Source organism: Falco cherrug, chromosome 4 (assembly GCF_023634085.1).
Source record: "Falco cherrug isolate bFalChe1 chromosome 4, bFalChe1.pri, whole genome shotgun sequence".
NCBI lineage: Eukaryota > Metazoa > Chordata > Aves > Falconiformes > Falconidae > Falco > Falco cherrug.
In genome coordinates, this window is record NC_073700.1 from 92,605,083 (window position 1) to 92,629,328 (window position 24,246).

At 41.8% G+C, this 24,246-nt stretch overlaps 1 protein-coding gene across 1 annotated transcript in view; it reads left to right on the forward strand.

Annotated features, from left to right (window-relative positions):
* The first annotated feature begins 4,167 nt into the window (after window positions 1-4,167).
* The window catches only part of ITPRID1 (ITPR interacting domain containing 1), a 38,462-nt gene continuing 18,383 nt past the window's right edge, over window positions 4,168-24,246 (forward strand). Inside the window, exons 1-6 of the mRNA XM_055708888.1 lie at window positions 4,168-4,214; window positions 6,979-7,030; window positions 7,846-7,932; window positions 8,523-8,725; window positions 15,280-15,872; window positions 18,033-18,087. Of these exons, the coding sequence (XP_055564863.1) occupies window positions 6,999-7,030; window positions 7,846-7,932; window positions 8,523-8,725; window positions 15,280-15,872; window positions 18,033-18,087 (970 nt within the window). The 5' untranslated portion in view covers window positions 4,168-4,214; window positions 6,979-6,998. The remainder of the gene's footprint in view (window positions 4,215-6,978; window positions 7,031-7,845; window positions 7,933-8,522; window positions 8,726-15,279; window positions 15,873-18,032; window positions 18,088-24,246) is intronic.

Consider the following 24,246-nt stretch of genomic DNA (forward strand, 5'->3'; position numbering starts at 1 on the left):
GGTAGTTGACTTGTAAAATCTTCTGTCTCTGGTGTCACATCTGGGCTGCTGTATGTGACTATAGCAGACCTAGACATTGCTCTTTTGGGTTTTCAAGGCAGGAGAGTCATAAAACTGCTTCTCCTGGCTGCAGTTCACCTTGGTGGATGGGCTTTTTTCTGGGGAAGTGGTGGCAGTGTCCCAGACAGTGCACATCAAGCATCTCAGCAAAGCTAAGTGGAGACGACTTTTCGGTGGCTGCTGAGCTGTGCCTTCCTTGAACCAGTGCTCTCAGGGTCCGACTAAAAGCCTCCCAAATTCACTTAATTAAACAGCATTTAATAGGTGTTCCCTTTCAACACCATGTCCACTGATACAAAACCCCTTAAAGCTGCTCTTGTGGGGCTTAATCTATTTTTCTTTCTGAATGCCTTTGACACAGCCTGGTTTCTCTCTCTCATCTTATGCACCCCCTTCTCCCCATCCCTTCTCACCATCTCAGGAACAACCCCACTTTGATGTGATTAATAACTGCACTGATGGCTGTGAGAACATTGCCTGACTGGTTTGCTGGACCAGTTTTCGCAGTCTGAGGGGTAGCAGCTGGACAGCTATGTCAGTGGCATCATACCAAACTCACTTGTGGCTGCAAGCGCATCTGAACAAGTGGGAAAAGGTTAATTTCGGAAAGATATGGAAATCGATAGGGAACAAGATGTTCCTTACCTAGTCATTGCAGAAGACTTTAAAATTTCTGTTACAGTGGTACCGAAAAGAAGAAAAAGAGCATGTTATTGCACTGATGAGGGCACAAGGTCCTGCAGGCCAAAAATCTTACAATTCAAACAGATATCATTGGAAAGAGGCAGCACTATTATATTTGCATTGCACACAGGAAGCTGAGGTGCAAAAGAAAGAGGAGATGTGCCCATTCAAGAAGGAACCTGTGTTTCCAGAGTACCAGCCCAGGGATTCAGCCATAAAAAATAGCATCTCACCACAGGATCAACAATAGAGCTCTCGATTGATTGATAGACACTAGAAGTGCTGCTGATGTTTTATGATAAGTGAGGGTAGGGCATCTTTTTCTTTAGTTTTCAGACTTGCTTTGTGTGATGGTATCAGACCCAGGTCAATGGCCTGGCCATAGCTTTGAGATGGACAAGGGAAGGATTCTGTTGTGCAGCAGAGCACCATGGACTTACGGAGATGAAGAGTCTCCACGGTTAATAAGTTGCAGACCACCCTTTTCCTATGCCACCACTTGGTAAGACCGGAAAAAAGAATTCTGCATATTCTCAGCATCCTGTGGTGACTGAGGATGATGTTATGGGGTTTTTTTCTGTACTAGTGTGCCTGTACTGTGACTAGCATCTGTGCTTTGCTCTTAGTTACTAATCCATTGTCTTTTTTATTCTGTCTTTTGTTCTTGCCCATGGAGGTTCTAGTAGAACCTGCACCTGTTTGTATTTCCTACTGAAATGTTAAATAGGCATAAATCTTTTGTTTCCCCAGGCCAGTCTGGAAGTACCAGATACTTAAACTGATACTGAGCACTTTTGGTTGTGGTTTGCCTCCTTTCTATTGGTTAGATGGGGGAAAATCACCATGCGTGGCAAAATCTGATTTTGTTTTCATCAAAGCCTCACCTTTTTTTCTATTGTTCTTCTGCCTGAGTGGATGTGCCGCTTGTCAGGGTACATCAGCTAACAGCTGGGATCGTCTCACCAGCCATCTCAGAGCTCTGTGTTTTGCCCAGGGTTAGGCTGCTGCTTCTGTCAGTGGAGAAAAGGACCTCCAAACAGCTCCTTGCCTCTTCCTCCTAAAGCAGGTGAACTGCCACGGAGGTGCCCTACTCTTTGTATTGATCATAAAGGGAACCTAAAATGCTGGTTTGGAGAAAACATGCTGGCTTACTGGGAGAGCTTAACCTTCAGTGCACCAGTATTGAGCTTTCAGGGTTACAGCTAGGCAGAGATTGACAGTCTTAAAGCTACTCTGTTGTTGTGTGCGTTAACAAAAAACAGAGTAACCTTGCAAATACATCTATACTGCATTCTACACATCAAAATTAGATCTCTAAAGACTTGCCTGTAAAGACTTTTGATCACTGCAGTCTTTCCACGTCTTTTCACTGTGTCAACGAGAGACAGAGAGACACACCATTGAATCCAGGAGGCTGTAATGCAATCAAACCACCGACAGCTTTAAACTATGTCCAACTGAGCCATATTGCATTCACTCCCTTCTCTGTTAGGGAGAGCAAGGCGACTCCTTACACTGATGCTCTCAGTGGCTTCGGCTGAACCTGCAGGGAAAGAAATCTGCTCGTAATTTTTCAGCAATGGGTTCTGAGCCATCTTCGCTTACCTTTTGGTCAAGAAACTGAATGGGAAGGGGGTAGAGCAGGGATCTGTTCTTTGCTGTGCTGGAGCCTTCCTGCCTGCTTGATAAAAAGGAGGAGATACTCCTCCCTCCACACCAGAGTGGACTGTCTTCCCCATTTTAAGATCTGCAGGAACTGTGCATCAAGGTGCAGTCATGCAGAATCAGAAAAACTAGTTTTCCATTTTCATTAGGAGTGCTGGATACTTCCAGAACATAGACGACTGGCAGATAATAAATTGATAATTCAGCATTTTATTTGCTTCCCAAATTTGGTTTAAAACCCCTTCAGATTACTAAAGGAAATGACTAGACCTTGCTCCCAATATTTCTCATGCATTACACGATTCACCAAAAATTAAGCCATATAATAGGGTGGTTAATTGTTACAAACTGATCTGGCAATTCTCTAACTAAGAGCTATGCTTTTATTTTTAGAATACTCCATAGAAGAAAATATTCATCACTGGTTGAATTCTTGTGTTTTGTAAGTTTGAGTCGCATTATTACTTAATTATTTGCTGCCTGACTTCTCCAATAGGAAATATGTCTGCAACATTGAAGTTGCTGGTAAGAAAATTTTGACCCCTGAAAATTCAGAGAAAATATTCTGTTCTGGCTGACTTCAACCAAAATAAGAGCTTTTTATTTTGTTGAACTACATTAAAATACTCCTTCACAACTATTCAGTCTGAAATAATGTCTTGCTTACCACCCAGTGACTCATGAGATGTGTTCTCAGTGTTCTGTTCATTTCCAGGGTATTCTCTGAAGGATAGCATGTCCCATCATGTGTCTGGATAGCTTTGTGATCAGGCTATCTGCTACACTGTAGGAATTTCACAATGCTCTGTGCCCCAAGGAGAATGTAGGCTGCTGCGTGATCATGATTTATTGCTCAAACTGTAGTTACAACTCCATGAAGCAATGTGCTACTATAGGGAAATATAGTTTAACCTTGAACTTACTTAAACTTCAGTGTATTTTGTTCACCAAAATTCTGATATGTTTTAAAACTTTTTGTCCTTCTTCAGGATAAAAATGAAGTCTGAAAAACTGGGATTTCCCATGAACTTTTCAGTATGACTTGACGCATTCACTGCTTAAGCAAATGCAGCTGAAATGTATTTAGTTAGAGGCAGGGTTGCGCCAGACAAGCCACAAATATATAGACACAGCCTTAGGGATGATGTTTGAAAGTATGGTGAGGAGCAAAAAAGTAGCAGTAACCTCACGTAACAGTCACAGCAGCATTTTCCAGTAGGAGGGTAAGGCCAAGTCAGCCAGACTCACGCATTGCAAGGCTGCTGTTACTACTGGTGTCATTAATAATTATCATGTCACCATGCAGACACGGATCAGCTGAGAGCTATCGTACAGCTGCCTCTTATGTGATGCACTGAAAAGGCTTTTACTTCCATTCTTCTCACTCTTGCCCCAGATAAGCTGATTTAATTAGATTCTTAGTAAAATTTAAGTTCAGAAGTGACAGACTTTACTCATGCAGAATGCTGAAATTTCATGGTCTTTGCCTTAAGCGTAAACTCAAGATCTGAATTTCAACACTTATGTTGTTGAAGGGAAAGTTAAGTGACGTTAAGGGGCAGGAAAAAAGATGAGCCTGTGGCTCTATTTTTCTACCAGCCATCCCCGCTCAGCTTCCCTGTGCCCTGAGTGCCCTGTGCTGTGCCTGCCCGTCAGACTGTCTCCCTTACCCTGACCTTGTCCTTTTGCAATAAAGGACGACTGCTCTTTTGCAAGATTTAATTTCTTTGCCTTTTTAAATGTTTTTCTTTTATCTTACAGTCTATCTACAACTGGGGATAAGCTGCAAGTCTAAGAGCAGGCAGGTAAGACAGAACCTCATTTGGCATTTCTAATAAGGACTGCTTAACTGTAAAATACCAAGAACCACAGACCTTGGCAGGGGCAGCTATTGGGAAGATGTGATATTCACGGATGATATTCATACATAAGTTGTATATTGTTTCCTCTGTTTGGATTTGTAATGAGAAGATTCTCTCGTGGATTCTTCAATAGAAAAGTCTCAGGCTCACCTTCTCCACTGGCATGATTTTCTTCTGCTGGGGGAGTGGAGGTTTCTAGGATGAGTTTGAACAGTGATCTCAAAGTTATGCTGCAAGAGTTTCAGATGATTGAAATTCTGCCTGATCTGAATGTAGAACTTGTTGCTTATTCTCACCTACTTTCCTGATCTGCGGAATGTAGTGAATTCAGAGCCTATTTTTTTAGGAAAGGAACCAAAAGTCCAAATCACCTCACAGCTCCTCACGTATTCCTGAAAATATCCATATTTTTAGTGCTTTTGGAAGCCCCAAATGCTATTTATCAGTGCTTCCATATCTACATTTTTTGGCTATTGGGTTCACAATTAGAAGATGCAGTTCAACAATATGTGATTTAATCTTGTCTCCTGTTAATCAGAGATTACAGAGGCTAAAATGCCTTATCTTCCCTCAAGTATCAGAGGCCACATTTTGCTTAGCAAAATATATTATTCATAAGCAAAGATACACTTAGATGTGCAGTAAACAGAGCACCAATTAGCACCACAGTTGGTTTACAAAGTATTTTTTTGTTTGTTTGTTTGTTTGTTTTCATAAGGTTTTCTGACAGCTTTCTAAAGGGCATTATTTCCCCAAAAGTATCTTCCAGTTTGGTAATGAGATTCAGTGTTTCTTGTGTCAGGAGCAAAATACTTACACAGATCAGGAAATGTAAATACCGTACCCTCCCCATTACCATTTCTGTGACCTCTGAAATACGAAGAAAACAAACTCTAATATTTCAAAATGTCAAGATCTCTAATGAGGAATGTCTCGTGAGAGTCTTCTCATTAGAGAAAGAAGTGGAGACTCTAACCATGTGTGAAATGGCCCATGTTGCATTACCTGGAGGTGCAAAGTTTGTCCAAGTCACAAGGTAGACATGGGCTCCTGAGCAGTTTACTACTACTTAACAGGTTGAATGGCTTGGCCTTGGTAGTGGTACGTTGGCATGCTCTTGACACATAGAAATACAGGACAGTTCAACTTACTTTAGCCTACAACAAAAGAGAGTTAAGGTGTCACACCTGATGTTTGCTTGGTTCGAGAGTACAGCCACGCCAGCTACTGCCTGTGACCCAGCTTGTGGTAAACTATCAGGTTCTGCCCATTTGATCTTTTTGGTGACCTGCTACTTCCTTCACCTCCTACAACACCAGATTTCTCATCATTAAATTATTTACTTAACACCCTGGCCAGTGTTTCACAATGCTAGGTTTTTAGTTTGGCAGCACTTGCATTCATTCAGTCCTGACAATATGAGATACTGAGGAAATCACAGCAGCAGCCAGTTTGGGGTATAATGTTCTGTTACAGAGAGGAGTGCCTACATGCTGCTAGGGAAAAATTGTATTAACTCTCACTTTCAGATCTTATTTTTTACATTCTCAAGCATTTTTATAGTGAATCTACAACTTCTGTTGGCACGAGTAGGAAATGGTATACAACAAGTAGCTGATTCTTATTCAAATTATGCTCAGTTTGCTGCTAGAGAGTCTGGTTTATGTTACTGCAGCAAATTACAGGATGTCAGTAACCTTTATGTTCTCAATTTGGATGGATATTCTTGCACTGAGTAAGCCAGAAGGAACTTATGTTAGAATTTATGAGCGGAAGAATAACCCAGTAGAGAATGTGAAAGTATGTTTTCTCCTTCTTTATTGACACAATTTTGTTAAATAGAAAAGAAAACTTTGAAAGTTAGACAAAAAATATTCATCTTGTGGAATGCTGAAGGATATCTACTACTGCTCCTAGGCAAATGCTACCCCAGCTTGCAGAGGATCAATGAGTGTTATTTCGAGGGGAAGTAACAACTACAGACACTGCATCTTTGCATCTTATTTATTCCCATTTCATCATCATGAAATGACAAAATATGCACCTTACAGCTCATAGGTATATATAGCACACTTGGTGTCCAGTAAACAATGTTATCACTTCTAAGACAAATATTTTCTCCTCCAGAAACTCCTGCAACTGTCCTGCAACTGTCTCACTCCTCTCGCACATTTAGAGCACAATGCAAAGCCCAGAGAAATCACAAATTTCCACAGAACGTCAGTGAATTACACTTTAAAAAACATTATACACACACACAAAAAAGTTGTACCAGTGTGTGCTGGAATGAGAATTTAATATACTTCAGTTGTTTGGTTTTTTACTAAAAAAGCAGGGATTGAAATTTGTTTTCATATTTGCTCTAAGTATATCTTCAATGGCTCTGCAGCAGACAGTGGAAGCCAATTCATAGTGCTCACTTTTAAATAGCAGGGGCTTAGAGTGCACTGCTACTGGTTTATGAAGTGTACAGGCAGCTATTTTTCCATTCTTATTGACATGTGTTGCATTTACCTAAGACTAACATACACTGTGAGTTGAGCTTCCCACAATGGTATTATTCTGCAACTTTGCCACTGAGGTTAAAATGTTTCCTTGTCTAATGCAATCAGTCTCTTGGTCTTTTCTTTAGTTTGACACGGTTCTGGTTTGATAGGGGGAAAAAAGGTAAGAAAATAATTTTTTTATTATTTCTTCTTGTTCGCAGTTTCCTTGTCAGTACCAGAAATGGTACAAATGACTGTGCAAAGCTACAGGAGGTAGGTGTCAGACACTGTAGACATCTGTTATTTTTTCTTCCTTTGTGACAAAAGAAGGCATTTTAGGGGTTTGGGGTGGGCTTTTTTTTTTTTTTTTTTTCTTCTCTCAAACTGATAGCTACGGTGTTAGTTCAAAAATCTACGTATCTCTCTAGGCCTGTTTAAGATGTGAGCTGATGGATAACCTGTAATGATAAAAAAGTTATTAATGCAATGCTTCAACTGTGTATAAACATTTGCTACTGATCTTGACAGGTACGTGTAAGCTTGGGCATAACAAAACTGTGTTATCTTACCTATGGAGAAAGACTACCGTGCTGCAGGATATTCCTTTTGCAGTGAGCAGGCTCAGGAAAGCCGTTATTTCTCCACAGATTAGCGGATACAAACACATTGAGAAGGGAAGTGCAGGATTGTTCTCAGGTGCCGCTCCTACTGCTGCAACTCATTGTGCCTTGTCTCTCCAAAACTTTGTTAAGAGCAATTATATCTTTTCAAGTAGGTGGCTAGAGAAACCGTGCTCCCTAAAGGTTCCCCAAAGATTCACCATCTGTCAAAAGTGAGCCATTCTGCCACCTTTATAATTAGCATTTACTGGTACCTCACACCTACGTTCTCACACCTACTGTAACATACTGTTCCCGAGAATACGCACATTGCCACACTCTCATGCCGACTCTTCTTCTAAGGCATTGCTATTATGTATCATTATAAACCAAGACAAAATGCAAATGTTTACTCTAGGAAAAAATCATAATGACATCCCAAAGGAGCACATGAGTAAACACATTTCATTGTTGCTTTTTTCTAACCAGGTCCCTGCAAGAGTTTTCAGAAAGTCCAGTTATGCCAAGATGCAAGAGTCTCAGCTCTTCCTACTCACTCACTGGTGCACCCAAGAGGTTAGTTATTTCCACGTATTTCCAACTAAGAGTACAAGGTAACAGCCCATCTAGGGATGAACAAATTTGAGTACAATTTTGGATATGCATTCAAGGTCTTGGTTTGTAAAAGGCATGTCCTCATTTATTTTCAACGATCAAAACAACCTTCTTAAAAGCAGGTGTCTGACCTCAAATGCATTTGTACCAGTAAAAAACAAAAACCTACCTGAAACTGCAGTGGGCTTTGAACCTCCTGGAAGGCAAAGGGCTGCGAGGTCTTATGGCAGCTGCAGCACGTCTTACCTGTACTGTGTCTGGAGAGAAGTGAGCCTGCAGAGCTGTGAACCTACACCTTTTATTAATGTCCTTCTTGCTAAACTATCTAGATCCAATGCCACCAGATTCCTCAAGGGAGAGGAACGTGTACTAATCATTTAGCAATGTGGCTGAAAATTACTACTTTCACTTAAGCGGTAGTATCCGTAAGAGGGGAAAAGAAGGGAAGGGAATTATTTAACAAAAATGAGACCGTATGATAGCTACTGCAAGAGAAAGAGAAAAGTGGTGCCAAGACAGTGGTGTAAGTAGTCCTAATGTTTTCACCACAGCATCACTGAATGGCTGTCACTTTGGGAAAAGGATCCGGTGGAGATTCTGCTTGATTTGGGGTTTGGTACAGAAGAACCTGATGTCTGCACTAAAATCCCTCCTCGGTTCCTCAGTGGTGCTTCTGTAGCAAAAGGGATCAACATCCGAGTCTTTTTGGAAGCTCAGAAGCAGAGAATGGACGTCGAGAGGCCAAACCTATATGGTAAGGAGAGACATTTTGTCAAAAAGAGAATTTTCAGCCATAAATAGTGTAGGGGCTTGAGAGGGTAGGGAAGAAGAGGCTTGGGAGAGAAAATCTATCAAAAGGGGACATGTGTTTTGGAGACATTAAGGATCCTCACATACCCCTTTGTGGCAATGATACTTCCTAACGTGACTGAGATACTGTATAGCTCTCCTCAGCTGTGCACCTTGATTTCTGTGCTGAAGCCTCCAACTTGTGGCAGTTCAAAACATAACTGCCCATCCCCTGTAAGACCTACTCTACCACCAGAGGTTATTGTTGGTGTTGCAGAGGCTGCAGAACTGAACATGGGTCCACCGCTTCAGCCACTTAACTGGCAGTGTGTTAACATGTACCCACCATCACCGGTGGTGTAAGCCAATATACAGGATTTTTAATTCAGTCAGGCCAGATGTGAGCTCTCATTCCCTCTTCCCCTTGGTGGGTGCAGGACCTCTCTCACCAGGAAGTGTGCAGAGCAGATGACAAGGTCTTAAATTCCCATGACTAGAGCTGCCAGAGCTTGTGCATCAGACCCACAAAACCCTAATTAGAAGCTAACCATTCTGTGGTTCAAATATGCCCTAAGATGTAGATGAGGACCATATTTTAAGTACAATAAAATTACACCATTTAAAGCACACAGTCTTAATTTTTCTTCATTTAGATAGTTTTAGTTCTCATTTTGTGTATTTTGCATTTAGGAAATGAATACAAGGTCCTCACCCTAAAGATATATCTGCATTAAAATAGCATTGTTAATTCACTGGTATATCACCCATCTGAAAAGTCCAATTTTGACATCAGTTCCCCTCATGCTTGCTGCACAGGATAGCCAGATGGCTCTCGAAATCTTCTGTTTACTTAAGATGCTCAGTGAAACAGGATCTCTCACATAGCCCTTGCATTCCCGTTTAGAATTACACCAAGGAAGCTGTATGGATGGAATGAGAATTGAAACAGAAATGTCAGAGCATTGTGGAAAATGTGGGATTTTTTTCTCTCTTCTTGTTGGTTTGTTGGGTGGGGTTTTTTTGTGGTTTGTTTTTTGTTGGTTTTTTTTTTTTTTTGATAGAAAGCCCTGTGCACACATTTCAATATTTACAGCAAACTGACACATCAAACAGGTTTCTCAGCTCTCTCTTTCCTTCTCTTTCTGTACCTCCTCTGGGAGAGAGGGAGAGAGGGATCAGAGATAATCAGTATGAGTGGATGGTGGATGAAGACCTCGGGGAAGAAGGCAGAGAACTAGAAGGGAATGAGAGCAGAGAAAGCCTCTGAGGGAAGGAGTTTGCACAGGGAAGGCAGGCAGTGATAAGCCAAGGTGTGAATTTAATGACTCCTCCTGTAGTCATCCTCAATGGGAGCACTCTTAGTACATGTTAATGGCTTATCTGTACGGGGGAGTTGCTGTGAAGTAAGATAAGATTTGAATTTCTGTTTTGGTGGGTGTGATGTCCATCAAAACATACTATCTTGCTTTTGACAGTTTGGGAGGGGGTTTTCACACCATCTGTTTAGGCCTCCTAAGTATGTGCCTGGGCTGGGAACATTTAATCAAGAGAGGTGGGATTCATCCTTCAGAGATACTTACCTCTTCTCTTCTCACTAACTACATGTTTCCATATATGCAGTGCTTAACCTCAGCCTGGTTCACTGCACCAAATTATAGGCATTTAGCAAAAGCGCCATCTCATGGAGCTTAATCACTGTAGAGTCTTTCTGTCTCCAGGGCAAGTGGACATAGTCAGGTGGCACCTGTGAATGGTCATCCAGCCACTGCTTAAAACACCTCTCAGAGGAAGACAATCTGTCTCAGTGACCATGTAGATAATTTTGCACAGGTACCTTCCTACAGGTGGTGTTCCAGGAGAAGAGTTACAGCTAAAAAGGGTTATATCAGGTTCAGCATACAAAAGCCTGAGGAATGGTATTTGTTTGCAAACTGGTGGGTTTTTTCACCAATATTGCCAGCCTTAGGTTGTCGCAGTGAGGTATAGCAAGAAGGAGGAGTGGAAGATTCATCTTTATTAGATTTTAAAATGGATGACATCTCTAGGGAGGGACCGAATCTCTCTGCCTTCAGTACTAGTACTGTACCTAAATGTTCAGGTATCTAATGAGCCCGCTCTTCTAAAGCAGAAGCCTGTATTCCCTGTAATGACTGTGAGGAGAACAGGTGCTTTTGAAGATCTCCAGAAGACGACCCAAAAAAAGACTCTTCTCTGTAAATTAAATAGAAGGTTCAGGTCTAGAGATGTTCCTGGGCATTTGCCTCTCCATGAACAATACAGGGAAGGCCAGGCTCCTTAATGCTGGAGGCCTGCATTACCAAGGCTTTGAAATGAAAGTTTCACCAAAGTGAGGCAGACCATGTGCCACCTCTAGAGATTTCAAGACTGTATTGAACCACTATTCCCAGAGATGTGCTGGATTAATTCAGTTCTTGTCACCCTATTTGGTTTATTATCACCGAACTGTTTCAATGCAAATGCAGCCTGAATCCCTCTCATTTGTCCCTAGTCCCGGAAAAGGAAGAAGTTGTTTAATCTGAGTTAGTGAATGCCTGAGAGAGGTTATCTCATTGTCCTATGTACTTGCTCCTATTCTCTGAATCAGCAGAGAAAGTTAATTGATTTAACATGACAAGTGTTACTCTGAGAGAGATAAGAAGAGCTGGATGTGGCTTGGAGCAACCTGGTCTAGTGGAAGGTGTCCCTGCCCACGGCAGGGGGCGGAACTAGATGATCTTTAAGGTCCCTTCCAACCCAAACCATTCTGTGATTCTATAATAAGGAGAAAAATTATAGGTACGATATGGAAGACAAGAAACCAGGAGGAAAAAAGGAGAGGGAGGTGAGAGGGGCCAAGGACTTCCATAGCAGAGTGATCCCTCTCCACTTCCATATTTCATTAATTTCCTAGTGCAGTCCTTTTCTGTTTCTGTCTGGCTCTGCCCTGCTTCTGATGAATATAGCTTCCTAGACCTCCTTCACTGCTGATTAGACCTTTTAAAATATGTGTGGATTGCTTCAAAGTTACCTGTTAACTGTCCCCTCACTTGGTGCTGTTTCCCCAGCATTGTCAGAGGGAGTATTCAAAAGGTTTAGTTCACAAAAATAAGATGTGTTTTCCAAATGTTGGTCAACCTTTCAGTTTCTCAGGCAGATCCAAAAGAAAAGCTTATTCCTTTCCTTTTCCAGTGGTGAAAACTTTATTGACCTCATTATTAGAGGTGATATTTGACTTCCTAACTGAAGAAATAGTCACTTGACAATCAGAAGTTATCTTAAGTGAAAAGTATTATATTTCCGAATATGTTGATGTCCAAATTCTTTGTAAACGTCAAGTTTCTGAATGCCTTAGTTCAGAAATGTTGAAATGTTTTAATCTGATGCTTAATACTAAACCTCACCACCACATTTCAATACCACCTTTCTGTACTGCCATGTATAAATTTACTTGGGGTTTGGTGTCTTCTTTCTGTGGATTTTTCACACTCATTCCTGCCTGTTTAAGCTGCTGCAAGCCTCTGTCCTGGTTTCAGCTGGGACAGAGTTGATTTTGTTCTTAGTAGCTGATACAGTGCTGTGTTCTGGATTTAGCATAAGAATCATGTTGATAACACACTGATGTTTTAGTTGTGGCTGAGTAGCACTTACTCTAAGTCAAGGACTTTTTCAGTCTCCCATGCCAGTGAGCACCAGTGAGCAGGTGCATGAGAAGCTGGGAGGGAGCACAGCCAGGACAGCCGACCCAACTAGCCAAAGGGATATTCCAAACCACAGAATGTCACACTCAGTATATAAACTGGGGGGAGTTGGCTGGGGGCTGCTGATCGCTGCCCAGGGACTGGGCAGGGCATTGGTCAGTGGGTGGTGAGCAACTGTATTGTGCATCACTTGCGTTTTTTTCCTTTTGGGTTTTGTTGCTCTCTCCCTCTCTCTCCTTTTCTTCATCACCATCATCATTATTATTTTTCAATTATTACATTGTTCTTATCTCAACCCACAGGTTTTACCTTGTTCCCTGATTGCCCTCCCCGTCTCAGTGGGGGTGGCAGGGAGCAAGCAAGCAGCTGCATGGTACTGAGTTTCCCTCTGGGGTTAAACCATTGACAGCCCCTCACAGGAGCTGCAGTTCAAGTCTCACTGTCCTCTGTGAGGTGAATGCACTAGGTGGACACCGTTTCCCATGATATGTGGTTGTCCTGTGACCACCACAGGTCAGCTAGGAAAGAGTAGAAGTACATCAGCCAGTAAATTCACCCCTAGAAGAGAAATTAAATGTAAATTGTTAAATGCTTTCTCTGAAGTGCAGCTTTAACTGAAGCAAAGGCAGTATTGCCAAGACTCAGGTTGTAGCAACCTAAAAAAAAGAGAAATATTTTAATATATGGCAAAGTAGACAATGTTGAAATTTCGTTTTTACTTTTCCTGTGCAATTTCAGAAGCCTTGGTTTTCCCGCTAAAACTTTTAATTTTTTTTCCAAATTCTGCCATTTGCTGTGAAATAAAGATGCTGATTGAAAAAATCTTGTTGGTTCTGGAATTGTTCTGTGTTCCTTCATCCCACTGTGGGCCTACTGAAGACTTTCCAAATCTTTCATGTAGATAACTATGTCAGCCTATGTAATATCAGATTTAAGGAGAGAGGAACAAAACTGTGAGCTTCCTCTCCTAAATTATAAAGCAGTTGATCATAAAGTCATTAGAAACCCTATAAAAGATACAGATTCTACTGAAGATTCATTGATGTTGCTTACAGCACGGCCATTTGCTGTTTCAGCTGAAGTTTCTAGTGAAAGTGAATCTGCATTTATGTCCCTTAATATGTCATCTGTGCTACAGTTTTCAGCTATTTTGCAGCAGGCTGCAGACACTAAAGAGATCTTATCAGCCTCTTGCCTGTTTGAGGTGGGATCCTTGAGGAGCATGCCTAGAAACTGAAGGGACTGCTTGCCCGGAGAGAAATAAATAGTTCATTGCAGCAAGGCTGTCCTTGACATAATTTCTTCATGACCTGTGTATTTATTGCATTGCAGATAAGTGAGGATTTTTTTAATGTTATTCATTTATCATTTCTCTTGTTGTTTGATTTGTTCTTTAGGTGTCCCAGGCTCTTTGAAATAATTTACAAAAGCTAAGCAGTGTGTAAAAACTGTTTAAAATTGCAGGAGGTTTGGTTCTGGTTCAAATCAAAAGACGGACTGGACTGCTGTGCCACTGTCAGTCAAAGGAGATTAGCGCTTGGCATTTTTATGGTCTCATGTAGTCGGAGCCAGATGAAATACTGAGGATAAAATGTGCTTTACACAGAGAACATGTGGTAGCACAATGGATGTACAAAACCAAAAATTATTTACTCTGACACCCCAAACTGTCGCAAATGGAAACTGCAAAACTGTGTGATGTGCGTACTGATAGATCAGATAACTCCTTTAAACAGCATCAGGTGAAACCTTTGACCATGTCTTACAAAGTGGAAATGTTTTCCTCCAGTGTTAAAAATCTGTGCCTGGGGCAAAGACAAAAAAGAATGTTGTTGAGGTACAGTAACTATCAGGAATTACATGCCACGGTATTGGTCCCCAATGCAAAGGACCAACTCAGATCCATGTTAAATATCCCCTTGCTGTCTAACTGTCAGTGAAGCAGCGTTAGCAGCAGCCTGCATGCAGAGCACATGCAGTAAATTTGGCTGCTCTCTAAGAGAAATGGCAGCCAAGAAAGTTAGCATTTTGCCATCTACTGTCCTCAATGAATCCTTCAAGGAAGGAGGAGTCCTGGTGACAGATTCATTGCCTCAGGATCAGTACAGACACAATGTGCAAGCAAATGTGTTGCTTTGCTTTGTATAAATAACTTCATGGTGTTGTAATGGTGGAAGTCTCCAGGAGCACTTAGAGAAAACATTATTTGCTTTTCTTTAGATGTTATGCCATGGAAAAAAATGACCCAGAAATTACAGGGGGTTAGTACAATGAAAAAAAATCTGGGAACTTGTATACAACATCAGCTGTGAGTTTCTGGGGGATAAGTGTTTTGCTTTGTGCTGCTGTGAAAATGAGAACATAGCTTCTGTGGTCATTTTTTTTAACAGTTAATGGCTATATGCATTTTGCAGTTATCCTGGACAGCTGCCAGTGGTAAACATTTGAGATCAGATTTTAATAACTTTATTCACATGAATTTTAATAAGTCCTTAAACATGGCATCCAAGTCTGGCCCAGCCAACCAGAGAATTTCAGGCTGGATTCTGTAACCTTTGTTCACATAGAATAGTATTCAGCTGCACTTGACCCAACAAATTCAATGTTGTGTAAGTGTTTGTAAAATATAAAGAACTATGCAGTGACGTCTCTGTATAGCCTGAATGGATCCTCTGGAAGCAAATGGAAAAATTTAGCCCCTTTTGAATGAGGTAGGTAGTATGTTTCTTGGCAGTGACAAGTTTGAATAATCATTGTACCTGATTATTTCAAAATTATACTTTTTAATAACCATGTTGCCTTCCGTTCTGCCAAATCTAAGAACGTTTTCGACAGCTGGAAGTACTTGACCACGTAACCAGTGCCCTCTCATCTTTGCTGACTGATGTCAACACCCAGCAGACCAAAGCACAGGATGCCCGCGGGGATGAGATCGGTCTCCTGGATGCTGCGAAGAGTAGACCTGTGGTCACGCAAGCAAAGAGGAGAAGACTAGGTCAGCTCCTGAAAAGGGCTTCTCGGCAGACAATGCTGCTGGAGCAGGGCTCACCAGCACCTGGGGAAACCAACTTGCACAGCAGGAAAGAGCAACCTTGTTCTTGTGCAGATATTGTTGAGAGTGGGACAGTCCAGACACGCTTTCCTGCATGTGTTACGTTGGGCTGCCTGGCCCAGGAGCAAACCACCAGAGACAGAGGTGCCTCGGCGTACCCCATATCCCAGTGCCCACCAGCTCCACTGAGGAAAGCCTGGGCTTCGTCACACCTAGTTGCAAAACAGCCCCATCTTTCTCCTGCGTGTGAAGTGCCTGCCAAAGATGGGCCAAGAAAGGAGCCACCTTCGCTTGTGGCCCACATGCTGCAAAAAGTGGCCAACCTAAAGTGCAAGCTGCCAGACTCGTTTGAAATGGAAGAGGTGAGGTGAATCTGTGTGTATTCTGCCAGCAATGTATCTCCACCCATATTTATGGTATCAGTGTGGATTCTCTTTTTCAGGATGGAAGCTAGAGTAAACTATTTCAACAAACACCATGCAGCAGCATTATGGGGAAAAACAGTAGGATTTACACTACTCGTTGGGCTTTTGATTATTTTAAATTGTCTTTGTGTTAGGGTACTGTCAAAGAAGTTGGCACTGAAGTTACCGAGGTAAGATTCATTCAATCGCTGTGATAGTGTAAGAAGCCAATGTGTTTCGTGCAGCACTAGGTGGTTGGTTTTTTACAGAAGGAAGTTGCAGGAATACTAATACATATGGTAATGGATATTTTTACAGATCCAGTCATTAACCAGGGTTGTTTCATTTTTTTTCCCTATCTTTTTTTCCATCTCAAGTTCATTTTCTGGTGTGCTCTTTCAGAAAGTTGCATCACAAAATTAGCCTTGGTTTTATAGCAATGTTTGAAATATTTTATCGCTCTGTAAGCTGAGCATCCTAAAGCCAGAATAACTCAGAACAGCAGCTTGTTCTCATACCCAGTCTGTGAAGCCCATAATACTCGGCTCTCTGTATGTTTTAGCAACAGTGAGTTGTCAGTGGGGGTTCAAAACAAAGTAGCAGAGACCAAGATACTTGCCAGTCCATTTCTTACATCTGGAGCTGTTTTGTGAGCAGCAGTTTTTCTGGCCATACTACTGCATAAAAAGGTCTACGGTAGGATACTCTCCAATCCTACAGACTCCAATGGGATGCTGACAGGAATACTCTTCCCTTTCTGGCCATCCTTCAAGAATGAGGAAAAGGAAGGAGTCCAAAAATTAGCCTTTACTGTAAGAATCAAAGAAAGGAGGAGAAATGTGGGCTTGGCAGCCCCCTGAAAACATATGGACATGGGAGGGAGGGAAGTAAGGGAATGAAAGGAGTGAGCAGTGAGTGGCTGGAAAAGGTGGGAGGTTTAAAAAAACTCCATTCTTTAAAGCATTGGAAAAGGTTGGACTAAGGTGGTGGCGTTCTTCTTGAGGAAAGGATATTTATCTTTTCATGTCCTTTCAAAAGCATGTTTTTCTGTGAAAGGTTTGGTGCAGCTTTCTTGTTGGCAGAGCTGTCTCAAGAAGCAGAGCACAGGCCTGATTATTAGCCTCAGTGGGAAAGAGGGTGTCTTTTGGAGACCTCCAACACAGCAAATTTATGGTTCCAGAGCAGCCCATATGTCTTTGTAAAGCACTTGGCATGCTGGACTTGCAGCTCTGTGACTAGAAGCTCGCACAAAAGTGAGGACGTCGACAAAGAAGTAAATGCAGATGATCGTAAACGTCCCAGTTTGGTGGCTAAGACAATTTGGTGAATTCTGTATGCCCAAATTAGGGTATACTTTGTTTAACTTCTGAGTATTCTCTAGCACATCATTAAATGAAGGCTGTAAGAACGACGTGCTGGCTGAAACTATCAGGCTGTCTAAACTGTTAGTCTGACAATGGCCAGTTGCAGATGTATGGAGAAAAGACTAACAGGCACATGTAGAGCAAGATTTCTCTTGTATTCTTCTAGCCTTTGACAATGAGAGGCTTAGAGATCTCTTGAGCTACAGACTGCATGGAGGACACATCCAACATTCATGTGCATGTGTTACTTGCATCTAATAGTTCTGCTTTTCTATTAAGTTTTTCTCTGAAGGAGTTTATCTGGCACCATGACATGATGTTCCCCTTGATGCTATGAAAAAGTCAAATGGGTCTTCATTCCTAGAGAAAAACAAATTCTGACCTTACATATACTCTTTGGCAAGAATTTGCCTCCATATGGTTACATTGCCTTGGGTGTCTTCTACTAAGTCTTTTTTCCTAGGCACATTTCTCTGAGGCTGTTCAAACAAGATTGTTAGTGAATTTACATGTTGGGGACCTTTATGTATTGATTACTTTGAGCAAGGCTTGGAAAGGTTCTGAGACTAGAGCCTGGTTTATGTCAAGAAAAAATATTTTTTTAAAGGAGATAACCAAAAAGGAACCATCTGAAAGATTTTATGTTTTCATTTTGAAACATCTAGAATATTTTTTTAGTTTTTACTCCTACACCCATAATAAGGCACACAGTTGTAATCACTATGATCAACAAGAATTTTTCATCTTTTCTCAGATTCAGAGTTTTGAGGATGAAGATCCATGTAGAAATCCTCCTGACACCACTTCAGGTGAGTGTTAAGAAACACAATTTGGTCAGTTTTGCTTCTAAAACACTGTTCCCGTGTTAGCTGCTTTTAAAGTTTATCCTAACAATGCATTTTCCTTGTCCCCTCCCATCACCTCTGGCATTTGGATGCTTTATTCTAGACATGGTAGTCTAGATGATGTGACTTGATAAACCACAGGGCTGTAAAATACACTCAGCTTGTCAGGGAGACATGATGAGTGCACATGAAAAGGGTATCTCACATGCGCAGCTTGGAGTGCGTGAGGTCCCTGTTTGAGGCTTTGAGAGACCTCTCTGCTCTTCCAAGTGACACCAAAGCTTTGCTCGTCCTTGGTGAATTATTTGCCAGGCTCAGACCAATGCCTTATCCACCAGTTTTCAGATATCTGGGAGATAAGTCAACCACGAGACTGGACTTTGCAACCACTCTGTACCCAGCTCACCCAGGCCCATGCAACCAGGGCGTTCTGGTGGCAGCATGGCCCCTACCCCATCATCTGAGTGTGCTGTATTACACAGACCATCACCACATGAGCTGACGTAGTGTTGAATCACATGTTAGAGGAGAAGTTATTGGAGGGTTATTAAAGGATTAAAAGCAAAGCTGTCAGACCAGATGCTGTCATTTGGGGCAATCTGAGTGTGGTTCCTGGGAAGTGTTTGGTGTTGGGGGTGGTGGTGCTGGGGAAGAGGCTATTCAGCCTCCGGAGGAAGGAGCACTTGGCCTTGGTCTCTCTAGGGTCCCTTTCTAACCAGCGCTTAAAGCAGGACTGGCACATTGGTCTTGGTGTTTTGGTTTGTTTTTTGGTTTTTTTTGGTTTTTTTAATGGGATAGAAATTTAATGTGAAAGAACTGATAAGTAGCAAGAAGCTGATAGCAGGAGACAAATGTGAAAGTTTGGTGAGCCCTCACCTTTTGGGGACTACATTATACTACCTTTGGGGTACCGGTGCAAATAATTCAGCAACTCAAGTTCATACACAGGCATCTAAAAAAGAAAATCCTGTATCCACTGATGCTGGTCATTCGCAGATGCCATTGGCTGGACTGAGGACTGGATTTGCAGGAGTGAAATCATGAGCTTGTTGGAAGCAGTGGCGTAAGTCTTGCTGACTTCAGTGAGGCCAGTGTTTTCATCCAGGGGTGCAGGATTTTCTCAGTGAATGCTAGAGCTGAGTAAAGGTGATGGAATATATCATTAATTCCTCCATTCTGGAGCATTTAGTTCTGTTTTCAAAAGATCTGTAAGCATAATTTGCTATTTCGCTAGTGTGGTTTTTTTTTATAACTGTGTAATAGATTGCATACTTTTGGCATTCAGCTGCTCTTGCCACATCTTCTGGCAGGGTTCTATGTATCTGGACTGTCAGTGCGTGGCTACAGTAACTTTTGGAGCTTAATGTCACGTTCTTGTTGCTATCCAGGCTGTATTATTTGTCACCTGGGTTACATGAGGTTGTTTAGATTTTGTTTTCTGGTGGATGTCTAGATCTTCATGAACAAAGACAAGCCCCCGTACCAGTAATGTTGCTCATAGCAGTATTTATACAAAGAATAGCAATTCCCCAGGACTGGTGGAGTGAAAAACACCATTTGGACAAACATTCAGCGAGAAATTATAAAAAGAGAATGTGGACATAGCCCAGTGGGGAAAGAATTCAAAATGTAATAACAAATGTTTTTTTCTTTCTTTGTCCATCCGAAAAAAAAGACCTTGCAGTTCAATGATTAAGGGGATGAGTTAAAGGATTTAGCACGTTGTATAGGTGTATCAATCACAATGTAAGAGAAAAAAAAAACCTGTATGCCCTGAATACTCTTTTAAGACATAGGAATAAGTATGCATTTAGTAGTAATTTCATGACAAAAAAAATCAGATAGTAATTATTTATTTTTAATTCTGGTAAGACTGTCATCCAGTTAAGTGATCAATCCAAATCATAATAGTAAACTGAACTTATGAAAGATTTATGCCTTTGCAGAACCATAATACTATTTTAGAATTTTGTTTAAACACTGGAATATATATATCTCTCTGGTTTTTTTAGTGTCATTGATGCTTGGCCTAGATTTAAAGTGGAGATTTCCGGATATTTTTTTAAGACTTTTTTTTTATATTCTTGCTCTTTTTCCCACTGCTCTTAAATGGTGTACCCCTCTACACCCATGGGAGTTTTATTGTGACTTCAGCTTGCTGTGCATCATGGAAACAGTCTAAAAATTTCCAGTTGTGAAGCAATATTATTAGTATTGAATAATACCTACCTCTTAGGAAGGTTCCTAATAAATTGAGCAAAATGTGGCTCAGACCCATCAGCAGGGGTCCTCAAAACAGGGGCAAGTGGGAAACAGAGTCCATCAGGAGCCTACAGAAGGAAAACCTCAGGTCCCAGAAGAGCACGCCTGAATTTAGATTTGGCCTCCAAATTCCCCGGAGCATAGGCTGCCTATTTTTCAAGGCTCATGCAGTGCCTGATACCGTGAGGGGCTGCTCTCATTTGCTTATGGGCTCTGTTGGAAAGGGTGTGAGTGATGATGAAGATACAAGAGCCTGACATGACCCTGCTGAAATGGGAGCTCACCTGAGCAGGAAAGTGCGGCGTGCCCACTATGAAAAGAAATAGAGATAGATAGGAACAGACTGCTTTGCCTAGATGGAGCATATTAGAGACGGGTGACTTATGGAAGTACTTGTCCCAGTGGTATTGTCCCTTGGCTCTGTAGCCTGGCCTCAATTTCAGTCCAATTGCTTAATTTTCTACACTCCCCATGAAAGCCAATTCCCTGGCTGCTGTGTGTCTTCTTTATATTTCTCCATAATGTAGATTCTGGCTGTTTAACTGCAGTAGGCTTTATGATAAGACTTTTTTTTCCTCTTTCTTGGCAGAATGCTGAGACTTAATTTTAAAAGACGCTGAAACCCCCCAAACATCCCTGAATGACTTACAGGGAAAGCAGAGTGTTTTCTAGCTCTGTTTTAAAAAATATTACAATCTTTTTTATTAGGCAATTTTATCATTGTTATAAATAAGTAATTGTACTGGGGAGAAGGGATAATCCTTATTTAATTAAATTCATCTATACTCCCAGGTTGGCAGCAACCAGACATATGTGAGACTAATACCCACAGCCTGCCTGTATGCATGTGCAATTAAAAATTCACTCTACAGTAGCACTGGCAGTTTAGTGTTGCTTTTGGCATTTACAAATTCTTTTATTTTGTGACTTTTTTTTTTACCATACACATATGCTGGAGCAGATGTTGCTTATTTGTTGTTTATTCAAATCTGTAGGCTCTGGCAGCTAACTCCATTGTTCTGTAATGAAGCTTTATTCACTGTCCTGTATTAGGACCCAGCAAATGCATGACAGGCAGAGTTAGCTCTCAGCAGGAACTACAGTTATTGTCCTTACTTATTGGCTGTTTATATTCTAAAGCTCACAGTTGAGAAAGCTGGCTGGGCAGGGGAAGGGGCTGGGGATGCTGTGTGCAGAGGAAAATTACTTGACTCCACTCACTGTATCTTTGCCCTGATGAGGTGCAGGCTTGCATGTAAACTCATCTGTTGCAGGGATTTCATATTCAACACTTGAAAAATAGAGCTGTTCTCCCCCTCCACCCCCTCTTCCGCCTGGTTCTCCTACCACCCCCACCCCCACCCCCCGCTGCTCCTTCCTTTTTCAATTAGCCTTTGTAAAGCATTGAGTTTAACTAAAGGATGTTTCAATGTTGCTCACCCCCGTTAACTCAGCACGTGCCTGAAAATTCATTAGTGGCAATGTCTATTAGGGAGGCGTCGGAAGTCGGTGTTATTTCGGTTGCACATGGTAGTCACCCGCTCCCTCCTGCTCCTTATTTACTTCCCTCTCCCTCTGCGGGGCAGCCAGGCACCTGAAAGGCAGGAATTCCTGCACCGTGCTGACCCAAGCGGACACACTGCTCCCAGGCGCTCAAGTGCCAACAGAAAGGCATTAGCCTGCTGGAAAAGCCCTTGGTAGCCCAAGAGGCAATCAATCACGGAAGTAACCACCTCCATCTGGCTCACTCTGACATGGTAACTCGCTACCGAAGCGCTTGTGATTCATCTTGTCCCAACGAGTGGTGCCAGGGATTGCATACACCCAGTTTTTGTGGCAGCTGGGAATGTCCTAGCTTTCCCGCATGCTGAGCTAACACATTAGCTCCTGTGACTTATCAAGTAGCAATTCTTTCAATTATCACACCTTCACTCCTCCTACTCACCAACTCCTCTGATGGTTTGGCACCATGGGAATATTCACAGAATGCAATTGGTATTTCTTCTAATTGACTCAGTGCCAAGAACGTGAATCCTGTTTATTATCCATTGTAACGTCTGCCTGCAATTGAAGGAGCAATGTCTTCAAAACGCAAGAAGAAAAAGCAGGTATATTGCCTGTGTTTCAAAGAGTAAAGGATTTTCTGCTTACCTTTCTCTAGTTTTAGTATTAAGAAGTGAAGAGCTACTTTGTATTTCTTATTTTCTGTAGTGCCTATATAACACTGTTATTCTTCATAACACAGTGACTTTTAGTTTTAAGTACAGATTGAAGGAAAGGGAAAGGCAAAGAGATGGCCAAAGGGAAGGCCTGCAAAAGCTGCACTCAAAATTGGGAGCTGAACTTAAAAATGTCCTACAACTACTCTTGTATTGATACCGCTTGACGTTTATGTTAAACTTTGGTATTGGTTAATGATCACATCCAGTCTCCAAATATGAGTTCTCTCTTCATAAAACACGATGAATAATAGATCCATAATACATAGATCCCTCTTTGCAACAGTTTTATCTGTTTTATGATGCCACAGCCCACATTTCTCCCATCTTCTGCACGTGAACCTGTAAAGGCCTCCTTATACTTTCCAGTTTCTTACATAAGGGATCTGTAAGCAAAAGTAAGAGGAAGCTGCATCATTTCAATGTATTTTGTAGCCTGAAGAAGTCTGTAGGGAAAGTCCTATGGTCCTAGAAAGCAGCAGAGATTTGAGAGAACAAAGCAAAGGGAAAAGCGAAGTTGTGAAATTCTGATTCTTCCAACCTTCCTGCATCTTTTTCCCATCCAGAAACATCCTGAGTTGTCTGGTTCCCTCATAGAAGGTGCTTCTAGTAAGACAGTTTACTTCTGCAGCTCTTGAGAATACCCTGGCAGCTTTGCTTTGCCACAGTCCTCCTTGATGTATCTCATGCACATGCATATATCTAAGCTCAGCAATGAATATAAAGATGGAGGCGCAGGAGGTGGTGATGCCACATTCACCAGTACAGAAACTGGATGAGCAGCAAAGAAAAGAAGTCTGGCAGGCTTTTGGAATGGCTTCTGGGAGGTCATGCCTCCCACCACTGGTGTCAGCAGGACACCTTGCCTGCAGTCCTCAGGTCTGAGCAGCCACCCCAAGAGCTTTGGGGGTTTGTGTGACTTGCAGTGATTACATTCCTAAAAGTCATCGCACATTTATAACATTTCGTTGCATGTATGTGTCATATTCTAGGTCCTACTGCAGCAGGCTGATTCATCCTAGTGGGAAAGGATACGCACACACTGCATACTTAAGGCAGATGGCCCAGTGAAAGTTATAAAACCTGCTGTTGTTAAAATCTTGGCAGGGGGTGGAATCATAGGTATCCAGGAGGACAACCAAATACTTAAGGGACATCGGTTTACAGTAATAGTGATAGCCTTTTAAACAGCACTAAAACTTCTGAAATGAAAGCTAGTTGTGCTGAAGTTGTGCTGGGATCTGGAAAGGTCTTTTCTAATATTTCCTTCCCGTGCCCTCCGCAGAGTGCAGGAGGACCAGAGCTTTGCCTGTGCAGTCATGGACCTGTAGGTTGCTGTGTTAATTGTTCCAGTTGACAGCCTGACCCTTTGAACCCTGCTGCAAAATTCAAAATCCCAGCCCCATATCCAGCTCAGGCTTCGAGGAAACTTTGGGAGAACATGGATGCTTCTCATGGTACCACATCGTTTAGCCATGGCCACTATGAGAGGACTGATTCACCTCGCTGTAGGTGATACCAGTGAGGAGTCCTTTGATGTTATCTTGGGTGTATTTTTATGCTCTGGAGAACTCTTCTTTATGGATGAGAAGCATGATTCCTATTCCATAGATCTTCTACATACTTGCTGACACTTAGCATT